The sequence below is a fragment of the Piliocolobus tephrosceles genome, chromosome 20 (assembly GCF_002776525.5).
Source record: "Piliocolobus tephrosceles isolate RC106 chromosome 20, ASM277652v3, whole genome shotgun sequence".
NCBI lineage: Eukaryota > Metazoa > Chordata > Mammalia > Primates > Cercopithecidae > Piliocolobus > Piliocolobus tephrosceles.
Genome location: NC_045453.1, coordinates 794789 through 819603, shown reverse-complemented (window position 1 = coordinate 819603; position 24815 = coordinate 794789). Strand labels below are relative to the sequence as shown.

General features: G+C 41.6%; 1 protein-coding gene, 1 non-coding gene and 1 pseudogene across 3 annotated transcripts in view; 1 reads left to right on the top strand and 2 right to left on the bottom strand.

Moving 5' to 3' along the window:
- Positions 1-24815, bottom strand: part of C20H20orf194 (chromosome 20 C20orf194 homolog) — a 167697-nt gene that overhangs the window by 117970 nt on the left and 24912 nt on the right. For both annotated transcript variants that reach the window (XM_023220244.1, XM_023220245.1), the window contains exons 3-7: positions 23822-23941; positions 18621-18745; positions 17476-17572; positions 16492-16598; positions 2997-3074 (exon numbers count right to left, since the gene is read on the bottom strand). In XM_023220244.1, coding sequence (XP_023076012.1) covers positions 2997-3074; positions 16492-16598; positions 17476-17572; positions 18621-18745; positions 23822-23941 — 527 coding nt within the window. The remainder of the gene's footprint in view (positions 1-2996; positions 3075-16491; positions 16599-17475; positions 17573-18620; positions 18746-23821; positions 23942-24815) is intronic.
- LOC111548269 lies at positions 3510-3615 on the top strand. Its single transcript, XR_002733349.1, has one exon. It is a non-coding gene; the product is annotated as a U6 spliceosomal RNA (small nuclear RNA).
- Positions 5308-5752, bottom strand: LOC111548072 (annotated as a pseudogene).

Below are 24815 nucleotides of genomic sequence, written 5' to 3'. Positions count from 1 at the left end.
TGCAGTGAGCCAAGATCACGCCACTACACTCCAGCCTGGGTAACAGAGTGAGACTCTGTCTCTAAAACAAAACAAAACAAAAAATTATTACTGAGTGCTAGTGTTTACCTTGTAACTAATGTAAAAACCTTAATGCTCGGGCCGGGCGCAGTGTTTAACGCCTATAATCCCAGCACTTTGAGAGGCCGAGGCGGGCGGATTATGAGGTCAATACAAAATTAGTCAGGTGTGGTGGGCAAAAAATTACAAAATACAAAAAATTAGTCAGGTGTGGTGGTGGGCACCTGTAGTCCCAGCTACTCAGGAGGCTGAGGTAGGAGAATGGCAGGAACCCAGGAGGCGGAGCTTGCAGTGAGCTGAGATCCCACCACCACACTCCAGCCTGGGCGACAGAGCAAGACTCTGTCTCAAGAAAACAAAAAAGAAAAGGATATACCATGCCCCAGAGAAAATTGTCCAACAATGGTCAACACTGAGACATATTCTAATAAAGTTACTAGACTTCGCCCTAAGCCCTGAATCCCCCCAAAAAAAAGTAAAATCCTTTGGCATCCAGGTACAGATAAACTAGAAAAATGCAGGGTGGCCTTGAGTTTCTCCATAGCAGAAAAAAAATGAAGCAAAGCACCTATAATAAAATCCTCAACAAAAATATAACACCCAAATTTTATTTTATTTATTTAATATATATATATATATATATATATTTTTTTTTTTAGAGACAGGGTCTTGCTGTGTTGCCCAAGTTGGAGTGCAGCAGTGATCGTAGCTCACTACAGCCTTGAACTCCTGAGCTCAAGTGATTCCTGCACCTCAGCCTCCTGAGTAGCTGGGACTACAGACATGCATCACCACACCTGGCTAATTTTTTATTTTTCTCTAGAGATAGGGTATTGCTGTGTTGCCCAGGGTGGTCTTGAATTGCTGGAACCCGGGTGGCAGAGGTTGCAGTGAGCCAAGATTGTGCCATTGCACTCCAGTCCAGGCAACAACAGCGAGATTCCATCTTTAAAAAAAAAAAAAAACTGAAAAATTAAGTAATAAAGATATAAATAACAGTACAAAGTGAAATGAACAGTAAAAGATAAAGCTGGATGGGTGAGGAAGGAGGGAGTAGGAAAAAGAAGTACACTAATTTTATTATTGAACATGGTCAGAGATTAAGGAAATTGAGCATTAAGGTTTTTTCTTTCTTTCTTTCTTTCTTTTTTTTTTTTTTTTTTTTGAGACAGAGTCTCACTCTGTCACCCAGGCTGGATTGCAGTGGCACGATCTTGGCTCAGTGCAAGTTCCACCTCCCGGTTTCCCGCCATTCTCCTGCCTCTGCCTCCCGAGTAGCTGGGACTACAGGCGCCTGCCACCACACCCAGCTATTTTTTTTGTATTTTTAGTAGAGACTGAGTTTCACCGTGTTGTCCAGGATGGTCTCAATCTCCTGACCTCATAATCCGCCCGCCTCGGCCTCTCAAAGTGCTGGGATTATAGGCGTTAAACACTGCGCCCGGCCCGAGCATTAAGGTTTTTACATTAGTTACAAGGTAAACACTAGCACTCAGTAATAATTTTTTGTTTTGTTTTGTTTTAGAGACAGAGTCTCACTCTGTTACCCAGGCTGGAGTGTAGTGGCGTGATCTTGGCTCACTGCACCCTCCACCCTACAGGTTCAAGCGATTCTCCTGCCTCAGGAGACTAATTTCAGTCTTCATCTCCTGACCTCATGATCCACCCGCCTTGGCCTCCTGAAGTGCTGGGACTACAGGTGTGAGCCACCGCACTCGACCTCTTTTCTTTTTCATAGATGGAGTCTTGCTCTGTCACCCAGGCTGAAGTATAGGGGCATGATCTCAGCTCACTGTAACCTCCACCTCCTGGATTCAAGCGATTCTCCTGCCTCTCCCTCCTGAGTAGTGGGGATTACAGGAGTGCATCATTGTGCCTGGCTAATTTTTGTATTTTTAGGAGAAATGGGGTTTCACCATGTTGGCCAGGGTGGTCTTGTACTCCTGACCTCAGGTGATCCGCCTGCCTTAGCCTCCTCACCAGGCGTGAGCCACTGTGCCCGGTCTGCACTTTTCAATATGTAGATTCAAACCTTCTGTGCTTTCAAGGAAATACAATTTTTGAAACTGTATCTTTTCCTTTCCTTATGATTCTTTTACTTTATTTTCTCAGCATGCCCACTCAAAGGGCCTAAAACCAATGTCCTCACAGAAGCAAGAAACATACCTAATGCCAAGATCTTGGTTGTTAAATATTGTTCCTCGCTAATTGCACTGAAGCTCCTTGGAGAAATGGCTAATTCTAAGTCCATGACCGTGCATATCGATCTATGGCCACCGAGCGACACTACTGACCAGCCTAACCAGAGTACAGAGTCCTAAAGCTTTAGTTCTGTTTGTTGCTCCTCATTGCAAATTTCCCCCCAATCCTGATATAGACAGGCCATGTATTTTTGTAAATAGTTTCCTGGGAACACAGACATACCCATTTGTTTAAAGACTGTCTAGAGCTGTTTTCATGCTACTGTGGCATTGTCAAGTAGTTGCCACTGAGACCATAAGGCACACAAAGGCTAAAATATCACTAACTAGACTTTCACAGAAAAAGTTTGCCCCCCAGCTCTAATCCTTGATTCCTTTAAGCCATAATCTCATCTTTTTATCTTTTCATGCCAGAGAAAGCCTTCTGCATTGTTTTTCTAAAGTCCAGTCCAACGGAAAGAATGCCTTTAGGTAAAAACCTAAACCGAAGGCCAGGTAGGAGGCCCTGGTTTTGCCTCCAGTGAGGTTACCTCAGAGTGGAAGAGAGAGCAGTGTCACTTGCCAGGCTCCTTTATACCCCCAAGGAATTCAAGACAATAACCAAGAAAGAAACTGCTCTATTTTTTGACTAAGGCAAACTAAAGTATACTTTGCATTTCTTCAAATTAAAGATCACGAGCAGGTCACTGAGCTGGATGTATACTAATATTTAAAAGTTACTGTTTGGCTCCTTACATCTGAAAGCAAACTCTCCAGAGACATAGGATCCATCTTGCTGTAGACATTCCATAGATTCAAACTCACATCCTGCAACTGCAACAGAGAGCAAAAACATTGAAATAATTAAGTCAATATCATTAGGACAATCAGAATTATTTTCTGATGTTCAGAAATGACTCTTTTGGTGTAAACTAGTGTGAATAGAATAATAAATCAAAATTTTATCAATTATATTAGCACCTATACATATAACGTTTTCCCATACAAGGAAACTATTTTTTCAGAAACTTTGGTACCGATTATCTTCAATAATGGGCACATATATATTTATACACACACACGTGCACATATAGACTTGTATATTGTGTATTTTTTGCCTTTGTTTTAAATAAAATTTTAATCAAAAACTCCATGTCCATGGCTTTAAAAATCAAATGGTACAAAAGGCTTATAATAAAAAATGGTAATCCCCGACTCCAACCTTTCACAAACCCCGACTAGTTTCACTCCTCATAAGCAAACACTTAGGTGCTCCCTTCAGCAGCACATATATTAAAATTGGAAGGATACAGAGATTACCATGGCCCCTGTGCAAGGATGACATGCAAATTCCAAGGATGACATGTAAATTCATAAAGCATTCCGCATTTTCAAAAAATAATTTTTTAAAAAACGAAGCAACCACTTAGAACTCACTTCATTTTCTTTAGAAACTAAATATTGACTTCTGGCAAAGATGTAGTTCTTCTACATCCATTCCTATTCCCAAACTGTTTCTTTCTCAAACTCTCAGGCTCAAGCAATCCACCCATCTCAGCCTACCAAAGTGCTGGGATTACAAGCGTGAGCCACCGTGCCCGGTCCCAAACTGTTTACACACACATATCCTAACATAATTTAATACCATAAAATGACTTTTTTGGCTTATTAATAATTTTTTTACACAACAAATTGCTTTTATTTTGGTATGCATCAGTATTTAGTGGTCCTGAACAGAAAGTGGAAAGACGCAGCAATTTGCCAGGAGGTCAAGCCTGCCAATTTCGGGGAATCTGCTGTGCACACCTGGTTCTTTCTTAATCCCTGCTGAGGATCTTGAGAAGCAGCAGCAGCACCAAAACCAAGGCATGCACTGGATTCAAGGTTCTTTTTGTTCCAGTTGTCAGATTCCAAACTAGACCCCAGTGGATTGCAACGATGACCAAATGAAAGCCCTGTTTAAAACTTCCATTTTTAAAAGCAAAAGCAATTACAGGAAAGTAAAACAATTCAGAGGGATCATGTATGCTTCCAAGTGTCTTCATGTGGCCTTTCTCCAAGTTTAACCACCAAGGACTCTGAGAGCTGGCAGGTCTGTGTAACCCTGGTGACTATTCTTTTCACCTTATCAAAACCTGAGTTAAAAACAATGCATCAGCCGATGACAGCAGAGAGTGGCAGGGCTGAGGACCCAATTCTCATTTCCCAGGCTGGTGGAGAGTGAATAAGTATGGTTCCAAAACTAAACAAAGTGAGGTCAAAGACTCTTTCCAACCTTACCTGATGGCTTCTGGCCAAAGCAAGGAAGTGTCATGGAAGGTGTTGGGTGGTGATGGTGCAAAAAGCAACCTGAGGAGGATGGAATAAAAAGCAGCACCCCTTGATAAAGGTGGGGGAGAGAAGACATGGGGAAAGCTCTGAATTCCTCACCAAAGGCCAATCTCAGAGGGGAGTGGAAGGGTTACAATCTATGCTTTGGCCAAAGGCGGAAGTGGAGGAGTGTGGGGGAAAGGATGATGGCTTGGAAGGGGCATCATTTAAGACTTTAAGAAACCAGGGGTGCAGGCAAAGCACCCCACACACCCAGCAGTAGTCCCACAGGCTGTGACCTGAAGCCTTCACATCTACTCTAACAAGCCCCCCAAGCTAGAGGGCTGTTGTTGCAGGGAAAGTGGGAGGTGGGAGGATAAGGAGAGAAGGCAGAGACCCCAGGCCATGTAATCAGCAGCAAGGTGATTGTGTGAGTATCTTTTCAGAGTTGAGTTAGATGTGCCCCACCAGTTATGATGGGAATCAATTTAAACAGACTTTCTTGATCCCAGAAGTTCAACTACGTGGACAGTGGCTACACTTGACAGGATGATTTGTTATAGTACAACTTACATATTTCAAATGGACAAAAAATTAGTATCATTTACAGTATCTTAACTTCCTTTGAATGGGAGCTTCCTTTCCAGTACTCTGAGGTCTACAAGACATATCTAGAAAATTTACTACTGTGAAAACTGAAGACTGCTTAAATCGAATGTTGGGGGGAAGGGGAAGGGCCTGTGGTTTTTCTTTTTGATTAATTGCTCTAACACTGTCCTTCAGGTGGCTGAGGGAGTTTCATATTTTCTTTAGACATCATTAGGTGCCGAAGCTCTTGCAGGACAACTTTGATGCTATATGAATTCTGCCATTTTGATAGCACTGATATGGCTCTTGCGTCCACCCCTCCATTAGAACTATTAACTCCATTCATATTAATTTTTTGTTACAAATCTTACAAGGGGGGGTGTTTCTGAGTATTTAGGTCCATATTCTATTTTAAGGCTATATATTTGGTTTTCACAAATTGTTCTTGGAGGCCCAATTATCATCCCTGTCCATGTTGTAAGTGTCATGTCTTCGTAATCTTCTAGACTCCAGCTAACTGTGTCATCTCCTACTCCTTTCTGGCTTTCTTCAAGTTCTTCCAATAGTCAAAAATTGCAAGGGACTTTTACTACTGAGCCTGTTGTGGCTGTCATCTTGCGTTGCTGTCACTTGAAGTGGTTTATTAGTAATTATTGTTTACAATGTGAAAACCATGTAAATATTATTCACTGCAGGCTAAGTACATTTTACATTCCAATTTGCTTTATTATTATTCTTAGAAGTACTAACAGCTTCATTTTTTATCACCTGTATACTTTTTTTTACAAATCAATTCTGTTTTTTTCTAACAGCCCCATCCAATTTGCCTACTCCAGGGTGTCTCAACAGTAACACTATTTTCATTTTGGGCTTGATATTTCTTTGTTCTGTGGGGTTGCCCTGTGCATTGTAGGCCCTCACTAGCTGCCTATAACACCTCCCCCACACAATGCAAACCAAAAATATTTCCAAACATTGTCAAATGCCTACGGGGAAGAAGAAGACAAATTCACCCCGATTTGAGAACTACTGATTTCAACATATCAGAAACTCTATCAAACTCCCTTTCTTCTTCTATCTCATTCTGGCTGGACATTCACATTCTTTGATACCATCCTGGAGCTCTCAGTTGACGGATTTGGCTCTGTGGTTTACTTGTCTCCTCTTTCTTGGTTAACTACCTTGTTTGGTGGAACACATTATCCAATAGCTAAGAAAGGATTAATGCAGGCTGGGCACAGCGGCTCATGCTTGTAATCCCAGCAATTTGGGAGGCTGAGGCGGGCAGATCACCTGAGGTCAGGAGCTCAAGACCAGCCTGGCCAACATGGTGAAACCCCGTCTTTACTAAAAATACAAAAATTAGCCAGGTGTGGTGGCACACACTTGTAATCTCAGCTACTCGGGAGGCTGAGGCAGGAGAATCACTTGAACCCAGGAGGCGGAGGTTGCAGTGAGCCAAGATCGTGCCACTGCTCTCCAGCCTGGGTGACAGAGTGAGACTCTGTCTCAAAAAAAAAAAAGATTAATGCAAAGCAAACTCTTCTCACACCTGTAATCCCAGCTCTCCAGGAGGCAGGAGGAGGAGGAGGACAGTATGAGCCCAAGAGTCCAAGACCTGCCTGGGCAATATAGAGAGACCCTGATGTCCACAAAAAGGAAAACAAAACAAAACAAAAAGACATCAAATGTCTTTATGCTGTCCTCATGACTATGACTTTGGATTCTTTTTCTCTGCACTTCACCTTGGATAGTTTCTAATGCTATGGCTTCAAATTCACTAATCTTTTCTTTGGCATTATCTAATCTGTCATTAATCTCATCTAGTGTGTATTTCCTCTTTAAAAAATTCTCAATTATTGCATTCATTATTATCCAGCGTATTCCTCATCTTAGACGTAGTTTTCATCTCTAGAAGTTTGAATTTTTATTTTGTTTTGTTTTTGAGACAGGGGTCTTGCTATGTTGCCCAGGCTGGCCTTGAACTCTTGGGTGCAAGTGATCCTCCTGCCTCAGCCTCCTGAATGGCTGAGACTACAGGCACACGGCACTGCACCCAGCTGTGGGTCTCTTTTTATGTCTTCTATGGCTCAGTCTTTCCTCTAGCCTCTTGAACACATGAAATGCAGTTATAATAACTGTTTTAATGTCCTTGTCTTCTAACATTTCTGTCAGTTCTAGGCCAATTTTGAAGACTGATTACCTCATTATCAATTGTGTTTTCCTGCTTTTTTAAAGCCTGATGATCTCTGGATGCCAGACACTATGAATTTACCTTGCTGGGTGCTAAATATTTTGGTATTCTTATAAATATTCTTATGCTTTGTTCTGGAAAGCAGTTAAGTTACTAGAAAACAGTTTGATTCTTTGGGGTCCTGCTTTTATGAATTATTAGGAAGGTCTGAAGCCACAGCTCAGTGTAGGGTTGATTTTTCCCTGCTACTGAGACAAAATCCTGCTGAGTGCTCTACCCAGGGCCCAGTGAACTACAGGCATACCTCAGAGCTATTGCAGGCTTGGTTCCAAATCACTATAATAAAGTGAATAATGCAATAAAGCAAGTCACACAAATATTTTGGTTTCCTAGTACATATACAAGTTATGTTTACAACGTACCATAGTCTATTAAAGTATGCAATAACACATCTAAAAAAATCAAATGTACACACCTTAATTTTAAAATACTTTATTACTAAAAAATGCGAACAGTCAGCTGAGCCTTCAGTGAATTATAACCGTTTTGCTGGTGGAGGGTCTTGCCTCCATATTGATGTCTGCTGACTGATCAGGGTGTTGGCTGCTGAAGGTTAAGAGGCTGTGGCAATCCCTTTCCCTCCCCTTCCTTTCCTTTCCTTTCCTTCCTCTCTTTTTCTCTCTCCTTCTTTTCATTTTTTTTGAAATAGAGTCTCGTTCTGTCACCCAGGCTGGAGTGCAGTGGCACAATCATAGCTCACTGCAGCCTTGACTTCTGGAGCAATCCTCCAGAAAGATTGCTTCCTTCTCAAGCAATCCTCCCAGCTTAGCCTCCCGAGTAGCTAGAACTACAGGTGCACCATCATGCCAATGAATTAAAACAAAAATCTGTTTTTGTAAAGATGGGATCATGTTATGTTGCTCAGGTTCATCTTGAACTCCTAGTCTCAAATGATCCTCTTGCCTCAGTCTCCCAAAATACTAGGATTACAGGCATGATCCACTGTGCCAGCAGCAATTTCTTAAAATAAGACAACAATGAAGTTTGCCACATCAGTTGACTCTTACTTTCACAAAAGACTTCTCTGTAATATGCCAGGCTATTTGATAACATTTTATTTATTTATTTATTTTTAGGAGTCGTCTTGCTCTGTTGCCCAGGCTCGAGACCAGTGGCGTGATCGTGGCTCACTGCAACCTCTGTCTCCTGGGTTCAAGCGATTCTCTTGCCTCAGTCTCCTGAGCAGCTGGGATTACAGGTGCATACCACCACACCCAGCTAATTTTTGTATTTATAGTAGAGGGTTTCACCATGTTGGTCAGACTGGTCTTGAACTTCTGACCTCAGGTGATCCGCCCACCTTGGCCTCCCAAAGTGCTAGGATTACAGGTGTGAGCCACCATGCCTGGCCTTGCTAGCATTTTACCCACAGCAGAACTTTTTTCAAAACTGGAGTCAATCCTCTCAAACCATGCCACTGCTTTACTAAGTTTGCGGAATATTCTAAGTCCTTTGTTGACATTTCAACAATGTTCACAGCATCTTCACCAGGAGTAGATTCCATCTCAAGAAACCACTTTCTTTACTCATCCAGAAGCAGCAACTCCCCATCCATTAAAGTTTTTAACATGAGATTGCAGCAAGTCAGTCACATCTTCAGGCTCCACTCCTAATTCTAGTTGTCTTGCTATTTCTACCAAATCTGCAGTAACTCCCTTTACTGAAGTCCCTCAAAGTCATTCATGAGATCTGGAATCCACCTCTCACAAACTCCTGTTAATGTTAATATTGTGACATCCTCCTATGAATCATGAATGCTCTTACTGTCATCTAGATTGGTGAATCTTTTTGAGAAGGCTTTCCATTTTTTTTTTGCCCAGATCCATCAGAGGAGTCTATTGCCTAACAAAATGTATTTCTTAAATAATAAGCCTTAAAGTCGAAATGACTCCTTGATCCATGGGCTGCAGAATGGATGTTGCATTAGTAGGCATGAAACAACATTAATCCTCTTGTACACCTCCATTAGAGCTCTTTGGTGTCTAGCTGCACTGTCAATCAGCAGTAATATTTGAAAGGAATCTTTTTTTCTGAGCAGTAGGACTCAACAGTGGGCTTAAAATATTCACTAAGTCATGCTGTAAACAGATGTGCTATCATCCAGGCTTTGGTGATCCATTTAAAGAGCACAGAGTAGATTTAGCATAATCCCTAAGGGCCCTAGGATTTCCAGAATGGTAAATGAGCAATGTCTTCAACTTAAAGTCACCAGCTGCATTGGCCCCTAACAAGAGAGTCAGGCTGTCCTTTGAAGCTAGGCACTGACTTCTATTTATGAAAGTCCTAGAGACTGGGTGCTGTGGCTCACACATGTAATCCCAGCGCCTTGGGAGGCCGAGGTGGGAGGGTCACTTGAGCCCAGGAGTTCAAGACCAGCCCTGACAACATGGTGAGACTCCATTTCCACAAAAAATAGAAAAGTTAGCTGGGCATGGTGGTGTACTCCTGTAGTCACAGCTAGTTGGGAGGCTGAGGTGGGAGGATGGCTTGAGTTTGGGAGGTCAAGGCTGCAGTAAGCCGTGATCACAACACTGCACTCCAGGCTGGGCAACACGGCGAGACTCTGTCTCAAAAATAAAAAAATAAAATAAAAAAGAAATTCCTAGATGGCATCATCTTCTTATACAAGGCTGTTGTCAGCACTGAAAATCTGTTTAGTGTAGCCACCTTCATCAAGTGTCTTAGGTAGATCTTCTGAATAACTTGCTGCAGCTTCTAAATCAGCACTTAAGGCTTCATCTTGCACTTTTATGTTATAGAGACAGCTTCTTTCCTTAAACCTCATAAACCAAGCTCTGCTGGCTTTAAACTTTTCTTCTGCGGTTTCCTCAACATTCTCAGGCTTCACATTAAAGAGAATTAGGGCTTTGCTCTGGATTAGGCTTTGGTTTAAGGGAATGTTATGGTTGGTTGATCTTTTATTCAGACCACTCAAACTTTCTCCGTATCAGCAATATGGTTGTTTCACTTTCTTATAATTTGTGTTCACTGAAGTAGAGCTTTTAGTTTCCTTCAAGAACTTTTCCTTTGCATTCACAACTTAGCAGTTTGGTGCAAGAGGTCTAGCTTTCAGCCTGTCTTGGCTTTCAACATGCCTCCTTCACTAAGCTTAACCATTTCCAGCTTTTGATTTTAAATGAGATAATTGTGACTCTTCCTTTCACTTGAACCTTTATTGGCCACTGTAGGGTTATTAACTGGCCTAATTTCAATATTGTTATGGTCAAGGAATAGGGAAGTCAGAGAAGAAAGCGAAAAATGAGGGAACAGCCAGTGAAGCGTCAGAACACACACATTTATTAAGTTCATCATTTCATATGGGTGCGGTTTGTGGCGTCCCAAAACAATTCCGATGGTAACATCAAAGATCACTCATCATGGATTATCATAACAGATATAATAATAAAAAAGCTTGAAATATTATGAGAATTACCAAAATGTGACACAGAGACACAAAGTGAGCACATGCTGTTGGAAAAATGGAGCCAGCAGGCTTGCTGGATGCAGGCTGCCACAAACGATCAATTTGTTAAAAAAAAAAAAAAAAAAATGCAATATCTACAAAGTGCAACAAATCAAAGCACAATAAATTAAGATAGGCCTGTATGTGTTTTTCCAGTCTAACTGGTGAAAACAGGCACTGTTCTCAGCCCTGAACACACATACCAGGCACTATCCTCGAATCCTTTCAGATAGGTTTCTCTCGACCTTGAGTAGTTACCACATACATGACAACACTGATCAATACTCTGCTGAGTACTGACTAGGGAAAGGGGAATCTTTGGATGGTTCTTTCTTCTTTAGTACTCTAACCGCTTTGGTCTCCCGAGACTCCCAGCTGCATCTCCTAACTCAGGGAGTGCACTGGGCTCCACCTGGGTACTCTCTTCTCTATGCTGTGTCTGCAAACTTTCTCAAAGTAATAAGCTAGTACCATCACGGGGCTCACCTTGATTGTTTCCATCACTCAGGGAATCAGGATTCCTCACTGCCTGATGCCTAGTTTCTTGAAGACCATTGTTTCATATATTTTGTTTGTGGCTGTGTTTTTGTTTTCGTGGGGTTTTTGTTGGTTTGGGAACCAGTTTTTGTTGTTTTGTGGTGGGTGACTTGTTTTTTCTTGCAGGAAGCTTTTTTTTTTTCTTTTTTGGCCAACCTTACTGACCACCTTCCTGGAAGCTTTTAAAGATATTCTTTCATCCAGGCTGGGTACAGGTGGCTCATGCCTGTAATCCCAGCACTTTCGGAAGCTGAGGCAGGCGGATTACCTGAGGTCAGGAGTTTGGGACCACCCTGGCCAATATGGTGAAATCCCATTTCTACTAAAAATACAAAATCAGCCAGGCATGGTGGTGCATGCCTGTAATCCCAGCTTCTTGGGAGGCTGTGGCAGAAGAATCGTTTGAACCCGGGAGGCAGAGGTTGCAGTGAGCCAAGATCGTGCCATTGCACTCTGGCCTGGGCAACAAGAGTGAAACTCCATCTCAAAAAAAAAAGATTTTCTTTTATCCTTAAAGTGTCTGAAATGTCACGGACAGATTAGGGTTTTTTTTTCCTCTTCCCATTCATACTTAAGTGATTTAATTTAAAAGCTTTTATTTCTCTTTATGATTGGAAATGTTTATTTTTTAAAAAGATTTCTTCCCTTATAGTATCCTTGCCTCCTCTTTCTAGAAATTCTACTCATTGGATATTAGAATTCTTAGATCGGTCTTTTAACATTTAAAGTTAATGTGTTTTTTTTTTTTTTGAGATTGCGTCTCATTCTGTCACCCAGGTTGGAGTGTAGTGGTGCGATCTCAGCTCACTGCAACCTCCATTTCCTGGGTTTGAGCAATTCTCCTGCCTCAGCCTCCCGGGTAGCTGGGACTACAGGCATGTGCCACCATACCCGGCTATTTTTCTATTGTTAGTAGAGACGGGGTCTCGCCGTGATGATCAGATTGGTCTTGAACTCCTGACCTCAGGTGATCCGCCCACCTTGGTCTCCCAAAGTGTTGGGGTTACAGGTGTGAGCCACCGAGCCCGGCCTAAAGTTAACTTTTAAAGTTAAAGTCTTTTAAGTTTTTTCTCATATTTTCTATATCCATGATGTTTTTATTCTACCTTTCTAAAGAGTTTCCTAACTTTATCTTCCACCCCCTATTGATTTCATCAATTATGATTTTCTAGAGCTCGTATTTTCTATACATTCAGTTATTACAACATTCACTTGTTCTATGGTTGTAAAATCTTACATTTTTCTGGGCATTCAAAGAGGGTTTTATGTCTTAAGTTTTCTTCTATACCTTAAATTATCTTTGGGTCTTAATGAATGGTGTTTTTTTAAAAAAAACTTGATCTTTTTCGTTTTGAGTTACTGCTGTTTAATCAAATGTCTGGTGATCTTTGGCTTCCTATTCATACTTTGAAACGAGGCAATGAAAAGGTTAACTGGAAGTTGTATGTTCCTGATAACTAATGAGCAGAGGTTCTATTACTGGGTCTCCATCCCCTTATATTCTACATGCCAAAATGTGAACAGCTTTACTCTCAGGAAGCAAAAACTACACTAGCCAATGAAATCTTTTTGTTTCGTCTTGCCTTTCAGTTTATTTATTTAATTTTTATTTATTTATTTTGAGACAGGGTCTTACTTTGTTGCTCAGGCTGGAGTGCAGTAGTTCAATAGCCCACTGCAGCCTGGAGCTCCAGGGCTCAAGCTATCCTCTGGCCTCAGCCTCCCAAGTAAATGGAACTGTAGGCACATGCCACTGTGCCCAGCTAATTTTTTTTTTTTGAGATGGAGTCTTACACTGTCACCCAGGCTGGAGTGCAGTGGCACAATCTTGGCTCACTGCAATCTCTGCCTCCTGGGTTCAAGTAATTCTCCTGCCTCAGCCTCCTGAGTAGCTGGGATAACAGGTGCCTGCTACCACGCCCAGCTAATTTTTGTATTTTCAGTAGAGATGGGGTTTCACCATGTTGGCCAAGATGGTCTTTATCTCTTGACCTCGTGATCCACCCACCTCCGCCTCCTAAAGTGCTGGGATTACACGCATGAGCCACCACGCCCAACCGTGCCCAACTAATTTTTAAAAACTTTTTGTTGCCAGGCTGGTCTTGAACTCCTGCCCTCAAGTGATCCTCCCGCCTTGGCCTCCCAAACTGCTAGGCTTGATTACAAGTGTGAGCCACTCACCAGGTCCTTCTCAGTTTTTTTACAGAACCTCCACCCAAATCTGTTCTTTGTTTTTCCTAGGGTGGAGGTGGCATCTGCAAATGCCTGGTTGCCTGTCACTGGAGGGGAGAGGAGAGTGGTAGAGGGAGGTACAGACTATTACATAACAACCTTCAATTTAATTCTTTCCTTTCAATATCACCAATTTCCATTCTCTGTTCTCCACTTCATCATCATCTTCCCCATTGATTTAATCTACTTGGCCCCTTCTTCTGTATTCTGGAAAAGCTTTTCAAGTGTGTCAACTGATTAAATTTTTTAAGGGTATTAAATTTGATATCTATTTTTTAATGCAAGTTTTCATTCTACTAATAAATTCTGAGACTTCTTACAATCTTTTCTTATATGTCCTCCATCTCCCTTTTTAATTCTGACTGCTCAACCATTGATAGATCTCAGTTTTTAAAAAAATTTTGTTCCTGAAAAGTACCAAAAAGAGACATTTTCTCAATTATTTATTTTGTTCCTTGAAGAAAATCTTTTTTTAAAGCATGCTGATCTATCCCTGCATCTAATATGTTGTGGTCTCTCTTACATTTTGTTGACCCTTTTCCTAATTCTTATTCCCGCTTTCAATATGAAGATCTATTTGTCCATAAACAGATGAATGAATGCTCACTGGTTACTCATTATTTAGAAGTTTGCTATTAGGATCCTCCCCTTGTGGGAGGTTGATGTAAATTTACATTCCCAGATCACAGTTCCAGCAGTGGGAGAGTAAGAAGAAGGAAGTTAGAGGCAGAAAATGCCTTAGCAGAGGAACTTCCCTGTACCGCTTCCCAGGAAGTAATAATTATCTGTGTTGATGACTCAGTTTGGCCCAGCATAAATGCCAAGTAAAAGCTGTATCTGGGCTTGGCTTTCTTTCTCATGCTGGCACCTACCACATGAGGAACAAAACATATCTGGGCTAATGACTTTCTTCTGGCTATGGCCATATAATAAAACACAAGTTTTAAAAATTAAGCTATAAGTATAGCTCTCCTTCTCTTAGCCTGCAAAGGAGGTAAGAGCCTTTCTGACTCAGGCAGTCATCAGGCCATCAGAGTGGAGAAGAGAGGGTATTGGCAGAGCACATCTATAGGCCAAACTGCTCCACACCTCAAAGTACTGGGAAGGGCAGGGGAAAGAAGAAGACTGAGGTGGGGTAGAATGAGATGGAGACAAAAGTAAGCATCTGAAAATAAAAATGAGCAGCTACAGAAAAGGGCAGGATGTGGAGAGAGGGACCTAGAGAAGACCTATAGTAACTCTTCCTTTATGATGTGTACCATTTCCTCTTCATGGCCCATCCCATTTCCTAAAAACACCATCCTAATGTAAAGATCTACATTACTTTTCAAAGGTTTTTTTTTGGAAGGAGATAACGTTCTTTTTGAACGTGACTTCACAGTGTGACGCACCTTAAGGTTGGAAAACCTCTCTCATTTGGGTTATACCAACTGTGTGGCCTCCCAGTGCACTTCTTCCAATATGATTCTAGCTGCAGCCCAGGGGTGAGGAGCACAGGCTCTGAAACAAGACCATCTGGATCTGGCCCCAGCTCTGCCTTTCTCTAGCTGTGTGAAATTGGGAAATTCATTTAATCACTCTTAAATAGGGATGTAAAATAGGACCTACCTCGGAGAGTTACTATAAGAATGAAATCAGTCAATTCACATAAAGTGCTTAGAACAGTACCTGGCATATAGTAGGTACTCAGACCTAGTTCATATAATTAAAAATAAATATTACCATTATTAATATTATAAAAATATTAAGTTTCTTCTCTAAACCCTATAGCCTGCCTCCCTTCAAGCCCCCACTCTTCTAAGTTAGAGAGCATTAATTCCCAGTAGGGGCAGCTTCCACAGCCTTATGGATGTTCTGCTACTTGTAGTCAATGTGAGAATACTGTGATTTTGGAAAAAGAAAAGTGGAGTCCAAGTTACCACTTCAGCCCCACAGCCCATGCTTCCCTTCAGCCCCACAGCCCATGCTGCTCCATTTCAGAGGATGTGATGTGGTTCTCCCAGGCAAGCCTCCAGTCATCTGCTAGGGATGCCAGTACTTCTCAGAGGGGTAGAAATTAGCTCTGTGCCTTGCTTCTAAGGGACCCACTTAATCTCTCCCTAACAGGATGTCCCCACTTCTAGCATGACAATGCTCCCCTTCCCTGGTTTCCTGTACTGGGCAGGTCATTTCAGTGAGGATCCCATGGAGGCACATGGATACTCGTGGTCATGCTGCTAACCTATCAGGCCATTTTCCTTAATCTGTACTCTGGACCACCCCCTGTCCCAGACTCACTTAAGAAATATTTACTGGTCATTTTCTAGATGCAAGGAATGCTGAAACAAAAGACACTGTTCTCACCACAAAAGCTAATCTTTCCATTCCTCTAGTACATTGCCCTTACCCAAATTCTGCACTGTCCCTTTCATTGCTCTTGAATAGTTCTCAATTTATATAAATTATATAAATTTCTGACATACAAACAACAACAAAGTTATGTTTTTGTACTTAAGGAGCCTCCAGTACAAAGACCAGGGTGGGTGGGCTGGTGTGCAAGTGTGACAAATATGTAGTAACAGGATCATAAAATCTGTAGGAGAAGTCAATCTAGGGTGCTACAGGAGTAGACAGGAACAACAGTTAGCTCAGAATGGGGTAAGGGAGAGGAAGGACGGAGAAAACTCCAAGAAGAAAGGACACAGGACCTCAGTCTGGGACTAGCCTTTAGCAGCAACTATTTTCCATTTCAAGTCTTCTAACTTGCTCCATGCCCTTGGGAAGTAACTGCCAGCTTTTTGGTGTCATAATAATGCACACCCACATGGGTTCTTCATAAAAACCGCCCAGTGGCAGACAAAAACTGGCATACTGCTTTTCATACATACCTCATATTTCATGGTAAAAAATCCATCTCCTCCAATGCCCTCAAGTGCAAAGGCCTGTACAATTGGCCATTTCTCCACCACAAACATATCAAATATCTGCAAGTGACCTAGAAGAATCAAATACCACACACATATCAAATACCATCCTGAATACAACCGTCTAAACCTGATCTAACATGGTTAGACAGGTATCATTTCTCACGTGGTCACCAGGGCCTCACCTAGCAAAATAAAATTCAAACAGATAAAATGGTTAGAAATTGAAACTAGAAATACAAAATGAAAGTCAAGGAAAATTCAAACCATAAACAAGTTACATTCAGATTTCTCTGCAGTATATTGTAACATTCCAGTTTCCTGAGTAATTAAGTAAAAAATAAGAGTAGTCTATTACATCTGACTTGCATCATTCAGTGGGAATAATTATTAACAGAACCAAACTTGGCTCCTTTCCCTTAAGAAACACAGCCAATCAACTTCCTCAAGGGAAAACTACTAAATCAAAAATGTTCCTTTCTTGTAACGATAGCTTCAATGTGCAAGGTTTTTTCTTTTTGTTGTTGTTACAATATAAGCCCTGTTAAACTTGATCGTTTTTCTCCTGTATATTACACATCACTTAAAAACATGTCAGCATTATCTTTTTAGAAGTTATCAAAATCCCTCTTTCTTATTACCAAGATGCCCCCACATCTATATTGTACTCTTTGTACAGTAAGTGATACAGACATGTCACTTGTGCTAAATTCTGTATCAGTTCTTCTACCTGATTTTAGGCAGCCTGCTGTGTTGCTGCAGAAACTTCACAGTAATTAATACAAGCTTATGTAGAAAAGTCCCCATACTTAATTCTGCTTGATATCTTTGGTAAAAATAGATGAAGGGGTTTCTCAGCTGAATGCCGCCAATGAAAGGAAAAGTAGTGATGTTCAATTCACACACCATCTAAGCAAGGTTCTAGACGGCTTGCTGTCAGACACTCACCTTGGGAGCTGTAAGGAATGCCAATTCTACTACAGTCTCGAACCATGTCCACAAAGCTGGCAATTTTAAATTCTTCTGCAGCTTCCTCATCTTCATACTAAAGAGAGATATCAAAAGAAAAATAAGCTCTGAAGAGATATCACACAAAGTCCCATATTTTCTCTGCATTTTATCAATCAGAGTTGTCCCAAATGACATTTACAGAGGACTGCACCCAAGGTGTTTCCAAAGCCAATCATTTTCATTTGCTAGTCAGAAAGACTTGTCATTCCCCTATTTCATATTATATCCGAAAATCAACTGAAAATGGATCAGGAAACCCAAATGCAAGAGATAACAATTTTTCCCCCAAAAATCCGCCAAAACCTCATATGGGAAGAAGTGTTCTTGACCAGTATCAGGTCACAACTTTCATGAAATCCTAAATCTCAAATCCCAACTTGATTTCCAGTCAAACCCTTGAAAAGGGCCCAAAGGGAAAGAAAAACAGATACCAAGACATTCAAACACAGGAATGTCAGAAAGCTTAAAAAATTCTCCCACAGGGCCAGGCATGGTGGCTCACACCTGTAATCCCAGCACTTTGGGAGGCTGAGGTGGGCGGATCACCCGAGGTCAGGAGTTTGAGACTAGTCTGACCAATATAATGAAACCCGGTCTCTACTAAAAATAAAAAATTAGCCGGGCGCCTGTAGTCCCAGCTACTCGGGAGGCTGAGACAAGAGAATTGCTTGAACATGGGAGAAGGAGGTTGCAGTGGGCCGAGATTGTGCCACTGCACTCTAGCCTGGTGGACAAAGCGAGACTCTGTACCCCATAAAAAAAAAAAAAATTATCCCAGGGCAGTCCCTAGGCACTAATCCCCTAAGAGATGGGGTTCAGGATAGTGATGAAGAAGCAGGCAAGAAGTAAGTTCATAAACTTACTAGTGGGTCCCAATTTGAATAGCCTCCTTTTGACTCTACAGGCATACAATTTATAAGGTAGCCTCAAAATGAAATATGAAATTTTCCACTTCAAACAGATAACCTTTTTTGTATAATCACACTCTGCAATTTGATTGCCGATCCTATTTCAGATCAACACTTTCCTTACAGAATATTCTTAGAGTGTCTCTGGGTGCCTGTCTTCTCTTTTCTTCTTACCTCATTTTCAGTCATGCAGTGGAAATGCAGATTTCTCCAATGTGCCACGTAAGGTAAGAGATAGCGAAAGTTTACAGGATTACAGTACAGATGGACGCTATCTGATTTAATCAATATAATTACATCTGTAAAAAAAAACAAAATCAAAACACAAGACTGTCAAAAGCATTTCCTTTAGATATTTTCTGCCCCCATAATTAGTAAAACCATTGAAACTCCTTCAGAGACAATGTAACAAAACTCTAAACTGAAAATTATTTAATTAAACACTGTGCCTTATAAACCAAAAAGTATCTGAGACAAGTCTCAATCAATTTTGAAGTTTATTTTGTCAAGTTTAAATTAAGGACATGCCCATGACATAGCCTCAGGAGGTCCTGAGAACATGCACCCAAAGTGGTTGGATAACAGCTTGATTTTAGACTTTTTAGGGAAACAGAAGTTACCAGCAGACATCAATCAACACATGTAAAGTGTACATTTGGTTTGGTCCAGAAAGTTGGGGTTGGGAGTGAAAGAGTCCTTTCATGCCACAGGTAGATTCAAAGATTTTTTGATTGGCAAGTAGTTGAAAGAGTTAAGTTTTATTACCTAAAGACCTGGAATCAGGGCTGGGAGCGGTGGCTCACACCTGTAATCCTACCACTTTGGGAGGGTGAGGCAGGTGGATCACGAGGTCAGGAGTTTGAGACCAGCCTGACCAACATGGTGAAACCCCATCTCTACCAAAAAAAAAAAAAAAATACAAAAATTAGCCGGGCATGGTGGCAGGCACTTGTAATCCCAGCTACTCAGGAGGCTGAGGCAGGAGAGTCACTTGAATCTGGGAGGCGGAAGTTGCAGTGAGCCAAGATTGCACCGCTGTACTCCAGACTCTGTCTCAAAAAATAAAAATAAAAATAAAAATAAATACAGACCTGGAATCAACAGAATGTCTGGGCTAAGATAAGGGATTGTGGAGACCAAGGTTCTTATTATGCAGGTGAAGCCTCCAGGTAGCAGGCTTCAGCAACAATAGAAGGTAAATGTTTATCAGACTTAAAAAGGGACCAGACTCTTAGCTGATCTCCCCTGGATCAGGAAAAGACCTGGAAAGGGAAAGGATTCTCTACATAATGTAGATTTCCCCGACAAGAGACAGCTTTACAGCACCATTTAAAAATATGTCAAAGGAATATATTTTAGGATAAAATACTTACATTTCTTTCAGGGTCTGTTATCTGTTACGTGATGTATCTTACTGCTATACAATAGCAATTTGGTTAGTCTTAAGATCTTTTCTTTCTTTTTTTTTTTTTTTGACAGGGTTTCACTCTGTCACCCAGGCTGGAGTGCAGCGGCATGATATAGGTTCACTGCAACCTCCGTCTCCCAGGCTCAAGCAATCCTCCTGCCTCAGCCCCACAAGAAGCTGGGGCTACAGGTGAGCACCACCACGCCTGGCTAATTTTTGTATTTTTTTGTAGAGACAGGGTTTTGCCATGTTGCCCAGGCTAGTCTTGAACTCCCGAGCTCAAGTGATCCAGCCACCTTGGCCTCTCGAAGTGTTAGGATTACAGGCGTGAGCCACTGCACCTGGCCAAGATCTCTGTTTTAATGTTAATGTTGGTCATTTATGCCTGAATTCCAAAAGGAAGAGAACACAATGAGGCACTGCCAACCTCCACTCCCTATCCTGGCTTGAACTCATTTTTCAAGTTTACTTTGGAATGCCCTTGGCCAACAAGGGGGTCCATTCAATTAGTAGGAGGGCTTAGAATTTTATTTTTGGTTTACAGCTTCAAAGTGACTTTAGAACTTTCAAATGTTGACAGCAAGAATTTCCTAGTCCCCAAGCAATACTCCCACCATCATGGCCCTCTGGTTCTGGAAATGCAGTTGCAGAACAAGTCAAAGAACAGCCTCCATCTACTGAGGCATAGCGTTCACATAGTCACATCTATGGCACCAGACATGGCTGTGTACTTCACTGTAGAGGTCAATACCATATGGAAACCCCATAGCCTAATGCCACTGAGGCAGGGAAACAGCACCAAATATGGCCAGTGACTAGTTCTCCCTCAGATATCAGTGTCTAAAGCTCTTGGCTGTTGGCTCATCTGGCTCTAAGGCAACTGCAGGCCCAACAATACTGCTTGTCCCTTTAGGAAGAGTTATTGTGTGTGGTGGTGAATTTGTACGCAGGAAAGACTAGGAGGAAGGAAGTAGAGGCCAGTGGAAAGAGCTTCTATAAATAGATCAGCAGCTTACAGATTTAAGGAATAGTCATCAGTGCTCGTGGGTCAAGTAAATAAAGCAATCCCAAGAATGCAAGTAAACCTAAGTAAACGGAAGAGCCATGGGATGGGGTAGAATATTAAAGCAGTTTGACCACTGAGGACAAAGGCAGTCATACTTCCAGAAGAAAACCAGAGGCCCCATTCTATGGCGCCTCAGAAACCAGAGCCATTAGGCCTCCTAGCAAGATGAAACTAGATGTTGTCAGAGGTGAGAAAGGCACATGCATAGGGGTGGAGAACACCTGACACAGCAGGTGTAGGACAATGCCAACAGGGTAACAGACCACACCTGATGAAAACATCTTATAAGCCCAATCAATACTGACCACATCTGACCATATAGCTGAGCAGCCTCCTGAAATAAAACTCCATGGGTCTGGCCTTTTAAGCCACTCTAAGCCCCATGCCTGGTAAGGCCCAGGGTGTTCCAGGGAACACAGGATGTAGCAGCCTCATCATTATTGACTCTTTAGGTAAGCACCAGAGTCAAAGGGAAGCAAAGTGGGGGATGGAGGCCCCTCTCATCTCTCAGCATATTGGTCTTTCTCACACACTCCCTCCAAGAGCCCTTCCCTGAGTCATTTGCAGACCACCTGCAGAGAAATGAGAGCTGGATATCATCTGGAGACTGAGGGCTTCTGGTGTGTATTATACTCTACAGTAAAATATAACATGCCTCAAAGAATTAGAATCCAATAAGAGACATAACACAGTAGTTACTAAACCTAAGTAAGCATTCCCCAAATCTCTTAGAACTCTGGTGTTATCACTATGAACCAAAGTTTAACAGAGTTTACAGTCAGGTAAAAGAGGAAAGCATATGAGAATGGGATGAATATGTAAACTATTTAAAAGTTGCTTTTAGGCTGGTGCGGTGGCTCATGCCTATCATCCCAACACTCTGTGAGGCCAAGGCAAGCGGATCACCTGAGGTCAGGAGCTCAAGGTCAGCCTGGCCAACATGGTGAAATCCCGTTCCTACTAAAAATACAAAAATTAGCCAGGCATGGTGGTGGGTGCCTGTAAATCCAGCTACTCAGGAGGCTGAGGCAGGAGACTCAACCAGGAGGCAGAGGTTGCAGTGAGCCAGGATCACGCCACTGCACTCCAGCCTGGGTGATAGAGCAAGACTCTGTCTCAAAATAAATAAATAAATAAAAGTTGCTTTTAGAAATAAATTCATGTTGGCCTTTTCCCCTCTCATATGACATCAAAGTGTAGAAATCTGGTGACCTCTGCTTTCCAGCTACTTGTATAAACAAATTTATTAATTTGTAGGAAAATCCTAATTTCCTAAGCACCCACTGTGCCAGGCAAAAAGATAAAAACAGGCTAGGCATAGTGGCTCACAGCTATGAACTCAGCACTTTGTGGGAGGCCGAGGTGGGATTACCTGAGGTCAAGTTGGAGACCAGCCTGGACAACATGGTGAAACCCTGTCTCTACTAAAAATTCAAAAATTAGCTGAGCGTGGTGGCGCATGCCTATAATCCCAGCTACTCGGGAGGCTGAGGCAGAGGAATCTCTTGAACCCAGGAGGTGGAGGTGGCAATGAGCCAAGATCACACCACTGCACTCCAGCCTGGGCAACAGAGCAAGACTCTGTTTCAAAAAGAAAAGAAGATAAAAACAAAAATAAGCAAAAAAGCACATCTTTGAGAATTTAAACTATTTCTTTAATTCCAGTACCGTAATGTTCTTAGCCATCTCCGCTGCGGTAAAATGTGTGGCTGGTATGAGCTGCCAAGATTACTCTTTTCTAAACAGCAGACGTTGTATAACGTAAGGAAAAAAATATTTTGTAATCAAAATCGGAAACCAAATTTGAATTGAAAAAAATTTAATGGAAGGAGTAATTTCAGTCTACTCTTTTTGCACTTCCTAATAAAAAGGAAACTTTTAATCAGTCTACAAGAATAAACACTAATAAGGACTTAACCAGAGAAGAATTTTCATATATACTAGACCAGGATTTCTCAATCTTGGCACTACTGACAGTTTAGATCAGTGAGTTCCTTGTTCTGGGTGACTGTTCTGTGCATTGTAGATGTTTAGCATCATCTCTGGCCTCTATCTACTAGATGCCAGTGGCATCCCCTACCCAGTTTTGACAACCAAAAATGTCTTCAGACATTGCCAAATGTCCCCTGCAGGACAAAACTGCCTCCAGTTGAGAACTACTGCGCTAGACACATAGCAATATTCTTTCACATCAGATGTTTGTTTTCATGCCTCCCCCAGCTGCCTCACAGAGATGTCTCTTGTCCATTTTTATTTTGTCTATCCCAGTGTCTCCTGACCCACCTGGCATACAAGACATGATTCTAAATATGTGATATCAGAGATAGCTCCTGGGCAATAGCCCCCAGCAGCATCAACACAGGCAGAGTGTCTCAGTGCTAAGGAAAGGGGAATATAAACAGAAATACAGCATTGTAGTCACAGGCATCTTCATGAATTAAAGTCACAGAGAAAATAATTCCCAAAGACAGCAGGACAAAGAGCCTTTGTTCCTCAGATGATAAGACACAAGAAGTCTTCCTTGTACGAGCTGCCTGAGGCCCATCCTTACCTCATGATGAAGGTGCTTTCACAGGACAACCATATAATCTGAACCGTTAGCATGTAGAGGCAATGGGCAATAAAGGGGAAAACCAGTACTTTGCCAAAAAGAGATAAAGCTAAACACTGATGTTTGTTTCTCTAAAGGTGAATTAGTAAATATATTCTGAAAACTACTTGTTGCTACTAAATATATCAACAAAGAAAAAATGCTGTGCTTTTTCATTCTTTAAAAAGCAAACATTTACTGGGGCTTTGGACTATTTTAAATTTTTTTCTGTAAGCAGACCATAAAATAAGGATCCAAATAAATAAACCTCTTACTCTTCTATCACACAGACTTTACCAATATATACTTACCATCTAGCACTTCTTCAGAAAATCCCGTTTTCTCAAAATCACTGGTATTCTGATTGTACAAACCAAATAGAAGATAATTTGCCAGCTCTCTGCAGCCTTCATTGTACCTGCTATCGATTCCTGCAAGGCAAAGGAGGCTCTGATCAGCTGTACTGTACTATGGGGAGCAAAGAAGCCAATAATTTGCCCCTCCTCAGCAAAACCCTGATGATCAAGTGGAAGGACACAGCTCAGACCAGTTTTGTGCCAGAAACCAAGCTAAGCAATTCTGTGAAAGAAACAGGTCTCAGCATCAAGTACCCTTACTTGAATTCCAACATCTTGTAATTGAGATAATCAAACAGCACAGATTACTGAGGCTGTTAATTTCTGAAAAGGATTCATCTTGGAATACTTTCAGTTGGCTTAAGAATAGGGGTCAGAAAAATCTTCACCTTTCGAAAAGATCTTTACCAAAACATGTGGGATCAAACAAAGGCAGATTAAGGTGGCTTGAAAAGAACCCAATAATATGAAGAAGAGGACAAGTGAGCGGAACCACAAACACCCACCCCTTTACAATTATGAGGCTCAAGGTCTAGCACTGTACTGAATATATTCGGTGGGGTATAGTGGTGAACATGCCTGCAAATGACCCTCATGAAGCTGACAGTCTAGAGGGGCGGAATTAGAGACAAATAAAAAGGAAATTAAACAATACTGTTTTCAATACCATCTCTCAATGCTTCAGGTATATATTTATTACCTAGTTCCTGATGTCTGTGAAGTCTCAGAGTATAGCTCTGGGCAAAAGGGACGTGTCATGGCAGGAGGTAGCTATACATGTGAGTCTAAAGGAAAGGCTTAAGGAAGAAGTAGCTCCAAAAATGGGCTTCCTATCTCAGTGATAGCTCCTCTAACCTCATTAAAACAGCAACAAATTTCAGGGGAACAAGAACTAGGAGGACACTAACTCACAGCTTATTTCACATTGGTCCTATTACTAATACCTTCC